Genomic DNA, 6,000 nt, shown 5'->3' on the forward strand with positions numbered 1-6,000 from the left:
GTTCTATGCTTGATTTGACTTGGTTATTGTTTTTGAAAGGGACCTGTTGGCCTTAAAGGAGAAAAGGGAGAGAAGGTAGATTGTACCTAAATGCAAGCTTTACACATTTCTGTGACAAGAAAAGGAACTCTTGTCTTCATTAAGCTGTCTTTGATTTCCAGGGTGACTTTGCATCCCAGAACATGATGCGTTCCATTGCCAGACAAGTTTGTGAACAGCTTGTGAACAGTGAGCAAAACATCTCCCAAGCTTCTGGCAGTTTAATAGTCCTTGACAAGTTCTACTTGATGAAATCCATCTGAATTTTGCAGGCCAGATGAGCAGAATTGATGTGCTGCTCAACCAGATTCCCTCCGGATATCGCAGCAACACTCCTGGGCCTCCAGGTCTTCCCGGCCCTCCTGGTGAGCCTGGATCCCGAGGAGAGCCCGGACAACCTGGAAGATCTGGATTCCCTGGAACTCCAGGATTACCTGGAAATCAAGGAGAACGAGGTACTTTTCAGAAGTCATGGGAATATATTGACTGTTTGTAATAATTTTAATGTTGAGCAATAAAAAGAACCCTAGATCATTTATATTAATCATAATTTCCTTAATCTGTATAACCACATCATGATGCTGCCACCACAATGTTTCATGCTGGGGAACGGTGTGTTAAGGGTGTTAGTGTTTAATTCCTTTTCTTCTGTTTTTTTTTTTTTTTTGCAGGTTTACCAGGAGAAAAAGGGGAAAGAGGAGCCTCTGGAAACGATATTAGAGGACAAAGAGGCCCAGCTGGACCACCGGGTAATACAGTTAATGTTATTTTGATATTTTCTAATGAAGGAAATCAACTTAAATATCAAATTGCAACTGGTCCAAGGTCACCAAATCATACTAAATGTTTGCGTTCATTTTTTATTTTTTTTGCTCTGGCAAAACTTAGCTAGAGTCAGTAATATGAAACTTCCTCTATTGTAGCTATTTGGACAAAAGCACAGTCTACACTTACAATTCAACACCTTTATTTGGGCTGTCACAGTACATAATTTTCCATGTTTTTTTTTTCAAGGTGGGGGTTCTGTCATATGAATATCATGCTTCCCCACCATATTTGAATATTCAGAGCTATTGGTGGTTATATATTCAGGAAGGATTAAATTAAAACTAAATGGACTAGTTTTGTCCATTCTAACTCAGAGCGAATATGCTGTTGTAGAAACATCTAAAATTTCTTATGTTCTTAGAATGTTTTCCTAAAAGAATTCTATGATTTTCTTTAGCATTTCCGTCCCTTTTGCAGTTCAAATCATAGCAACAGGAAACGTTTATTTATGTCTGTTACTCAAGAGCAAACACTGAAGACTCTGTTTCTGAATGAAGTGAGAAAACACCAAGGACTAGAGAGAGGAAGTCTACACAGATGACTCAGTTCTATGAGTGTGTGTGTTGGGGGTAGGGGGAGGGTGAAGAGATTTAGATTGTTGGAGAATGGCTGCACTGACAACACATGGATTCACTTTGTGGAAAAGGGGGGAAGAAAGGGGAAAATTCCATCCTGAGCTTGTGCTGTCTAGACAAATGGGCTGGGGGTAACTCCACTCAACCCCAGACTGAGTCTCGCTTTTTTTTTTTTGTTCTTAGTCAAACTCTTTAATTGAGCAGTTGAAAAATTGAAACTGCAGCTCCATGACCCCAAATGTTTCCACAGAAAGTTTACAGGTGATGTCACTCAAATTCCAGAGGGACTCCCTTTCCTAAACGGGCCTCACTCTCTTGTGCAGGGCCACCAGGAGAGTCGAGAACAGGTCCCCCGGGTCCTTCTGGTTCCTCTGGGCCTCGTGGGCCTCAAGGCCGTCAAGGTGTTCCAGGTGTGAGGGGACCCCCGGGACCCCCTGGATACTGCGACTCCTCTCAGTGTGTGGGCATTCCATATAATGGACAAGGATACACAGGTAGCCCCACTACTGTCTAAGTCCTGCATGGTTTGACTTGGAAAAAAATAGATGAAATGTATGCAGACTATATTTGCAACTGATTGCTATACTTTATTGATGATGTTTGGAGGTCTTTATGTACGGGTTCCTAATAGTTATTAAACAAAGTTAAAACCATTTCAGACCCAATGTGAAGGACTAGAACACATAGATTAAAAAGCAGAACTTTGACATGAACTGTATATGAAAGTCATGTCTTGAAGAATCAGGACATAGTAATTACATTATGCAGATGTCTTAACTGTCTGAAATCTTCACCATGGAGCTCTTTGCGACTTGTATGTTGGTGCTAACATACTGTTAGTACTGTTTTATATGTCAAAATCTTTGATATTTAAATCAAAATATGATGAAATCAGTGATAAGTAGTGTTTTGTTTTTTTGCAATTCCAGGAATTATAACAAATTCTCACGTTAGATCTCAAAGGATCTAATGTAAGATCCTTTCAGTTTTTTGATAAAACGTTTTGCTTATAACTTTCCTTCCGCGAAGTTGCATACTGTTCAGTTTCCCTCAAATAAAATGCAACTCATACAACAATTATATAGTTATAATTATCATCGCAATAAAACCTTGAAACAGATGTCTTTAGTTTAATCAAATACTCATCAGAGTTACTTCAGTCCATTTCTCAGTCAAACAAAGTTAAATCATTGATATTTCAGTGTGCAATGCCTTCATAGTTTATCATGTGCAGACAAAACGTAATAAAAAAAAAAGTTGTTATGCTACACAGACTCGGTACTTTCTTTGAAAGTTAAAAAAATTAATTGCAATATGGTTGGTATTGAGTTTAATAATGATAATATTATTAATGATACTAATAATCTAGAAATGCCATTTTAGAGAACTTTCTACATGCCGCAAAGATTCTGACGGTCGATTGTAACTACAGTTTCCTGACTTTATAGCCTCTTTTAGCTGATGTCCCTTTTATGTTGCTGAGGCCAAGTTGTTCATTCTACTTTTAAGAAGGATCCAAATAATGTGACAGTTTTGGCTTTGGAGGTCTTCCTTTGTGGAGCTTTAGTGCACTAATTAGCCACCAAGAGACCCCAAGCATCTGACTTGTAGCCAGATTAACCATCCATCTTATAAATTTTTTACACTGAAAACATTTTTGTACATAGGTCAATATAATACAATCCCATGTGTATTATTTCTAATGTGAAAGAAGCCAGAACTTTGGCAAGCCTACTGCGCTAAGTTTTACAACAGCTTTTCTGGGAATAGGAGGGAACCCTTGTAAAATACTACATTTTAATACCTCCTGACATTTGATGTTTAATTTTGAAAGTTGCATGAAAGCAATTAGCTGATGTATGATGACTTGCATTGCATTAATTAATTGCTAATAACGCACATCCTTTTTGAACTGTTTTCAGGTTTGGCATAGTAAACTTTCTAAGTCTTCTGTGCCGCTTACATTCTGAGGTCCTGTTTCTGAGATGTTTGTCCAGTTGCTTTGGGGCTTGTAAGAATAATCACCATGGACATATTTAACATTACAAAAGGAAAAAAAATGCAAAAAGAAAGAAAATGGAGTGTGCTGGCACTAACACGATGTCACAGCTACAAGCTACAGTGATGGCAACCTGCTGGCCTGTTTGCATATTGAACTACAAACCAATGGGAAAAAAAACAGAGACTGGGCATTTTCTACGAAGGACGCAGCATGTACAAACCGACCAACTCAGCTACTAACAAAGAGGATATCAGAATAATAATATAGAGGTGTAAATAAAGCTAATTTTTTTTTCTTTTTGCTTTGTAAATGACTGAACCGGGACATTTTACTAATAATAAAGAAAAGAAAATTCATGTTAACCTTTTCATTGAGCTTGTGCCTCATAACCCACTGCTTACTTACACCTGGCATAACCCCTTTTCATGACGCTTTAGTGACCTTTTAGCTCTGTAGCTCTGATCCAGACTAAAGCATGCTTCATTTGTTCATTTAGTTATCATGGTATTTGTGTACATTGGTTGAGTCAGTGCAAAATGTGTTTCTCCAGCCAGTTCATGTCTTTTTAAATAGTGGTATAAGCTGGTCATTTTACCACTTTTTAAAAAAATGAAATATGTTAGATTTTACTGTAAAAGTTTAAAATTAAATTTAAAGGTGTTTTAATTTTCATTTGTTTTTTGGTACTCAAGGAGGCAATAATTTCTATTTCTATCAGGATTTTTTTTTTATTCTACAGTGTAGTATAAAAACTGTTCATGTAAAACTGTATTGAAGCCACATCCAATGTTTTTTTTGTTTTTTTTTTAAATTGGCCAAATATTTTTTAGCCACCCACTACCAGCCTGCACCTGAGGTAGAGACTATACCTGTGGAGCCAGTTGGAGAATTTGGAGAATTTGAGACAATACAGTCACGCGGTGACTCCAGAGGTCAGCGAAGACAGAGATCACTACAATCAGACAATACAGGAAGACTGGCATCATAGCTACATACAAACAGGATTTCCCAGAATAAATAATTCCCAAACATTTAAAAGGGTACACAGAGCAAAACAAATACTTATATGGGTTTGATACCTTTGGCTTTATTGAAAATATATATATATATATACATATATATATTTTTGACACAAGAAAGTGTAGCAAGTAGACTAGCTTTGTTACAAACCTGTGTGCTTGCTAAGTGTTTCCCTTTTGTGTCTGCCTGTAATATATCTGCAAGTGTTCATCAGACTCAAGTTTGTAAAGCACTAATCATGAGAAAAACAACAACAAAGTAGTCCAGTATGTGTGTTTGTAGACAGTAACAAAATGCCTGAATTGTTTCCGATTTCAAAATGTTACGCTTTTTCAGATCCTTCACTGGTTGCAAACAATTTTATGCCCAACGATTTCAGTTTTGTGCCATTTTTTGCCGCCTGTAAACAATGAGATATTCTGACTAACTGTAGCAAATCAAATCTGTTTTTTGTTGTTACCAAATGTTACATTGCATGAATATGTTGTATATTTACTGAAGTCAGAATATAGGGGGTTTTTTTGTTTGTTTGTTTTTTTTTCTGTCAAAGCAGTTTGGATTTGGTGGCAAAACTATGGATATAGGATTGCTTTTTTCAACTGTTTCAACTGCACATTTTGTGAATTTACACAGCCTTATTTTCTTATTTATTTCTGAAACGGAAGAGGCATTTTTCAATAAAACTACTGAAAATGTTACACTTGTCTGGATATTTCCTAATTTTTGTATGATTTTGATGAACTGAACTTCTATGTCCATATAGAGCCTTGCATTACAACAGAATAATGCAATGTATTTGATTGCATTAAAGTAGTACATAATTGTGAAATAAATGGCAAATGATACTGAAAGGTGCATTCAACCTCATTTACCCTGATACCTTTAAATAAAAAATAGCGTAAATAACTGCTTTCAGATTCACCTAAATACTCAATGATTTTTTTTTTTTTTTAATTCAGGCTTAGCACATCAAGAGGCATTTTTGTCTTCCTTTTAATAACCATCTTTCTAGTTTGTGGTGTAGGATTTTATTTGTTACAAGATAAAAAGAGCCTAATACAACTTCACACTACACTTCAGATTTTAATTTTGTTAATATTTTGAAAACCATATAACCCATATTCATTCAACTTAACAGTAATGCATTACTTTCCGTTGGTTTTCCACATACAATTCCAATAAAATTGTGGTTTTCACATAAGAAAATGTCCAATAGTATATGGTGTCTAAAGCCAAAGCTCGGTTGCCAAGACCATCAAAATGTCATATCTACAGCTGGTGTTGAGTCTAAATTCCTCTGAACGAGTCTGTTTGGTCATGAACGACAAACCTGATTTCTCTCAGTGCAAGTCCTGAAGATATGCTTTGAAGTTCTACCCTTTATTTATTTTGACAGCATAAGATATTTTTTATTTTGAACTTTCCAGAAAGTCAGCTTGTGCCTGGGCAAAATGATAGGAGACAGAAGGGAGTTTGAGAACAACTTCACCATCACATGAACTGCAGATTTTTACATAACTTGGCATTCATCCCATC

At 36.3% G+C, this 6,000-nt stretch overlaps 1 protein-coding gene across 6 annotated transcripts in view; it reads left to right on the forward strand.

Moving 5' to 3' along the window:
• Positions 1 to 5,162, forward strand: part of col12a1a (collagen, type XII, alpha 1a) — a 68,107-nt gene extending 62,945 nt beyond the window's left edge. For 5 of the 6 annotated variants that reach the window (XM_027999873.1, XM_027999875.1, XM_027999874.1 and 2 more), the window contains 6 exons: positions 40 to 75; positions 162 to 228; positions 312 to 494; positions 711 to 788; positions 1,766 to 1,936; positions 4,275 to 5,162. In XM_027999873.1, coding sequence (XP_027855674.1) covers positions 40 to 75; positions 162 to 228; positions 312 to 494; positions 711 to 788; positions 1,766 to 1,936; positions 4,275 to 4,432 — 693 coding nt within the window. In that variant the 3' untranslated portion in view covers positions 4,433 to 5,162. Of the gene's footprint in view, positions 1 to 39; positions 76 to 161; positions 229 to 311; positions 495 to 710; positions 789 to 1,765; positions 1,937 to 3,364 lie in introns of all 6 variants that reach the window. The other variant, XM_027999876.1, reaches the window with a different exon arrangement.
• The last annotated feature ends 838 nt before the right edge of the window (positions 5,163 to 6,000 follow it).

The sequence above is a fragment of the Xiphophorus couchianus genome, chromosome 19 (assembly GCF_001444195.1).
Source record: "Xiphophorus couchianus chromosome 19, X_couchianus-1.0, whole genome shotgun sequence".
NCBI classification, from domain to species: domain Eukaryota; kingdom Metazoa; phylum Chordata; class Actinopteri; order Cyprinodontiformes; family Poeciliidae; genus Xiphophorus; species Xiphophorus couchianus.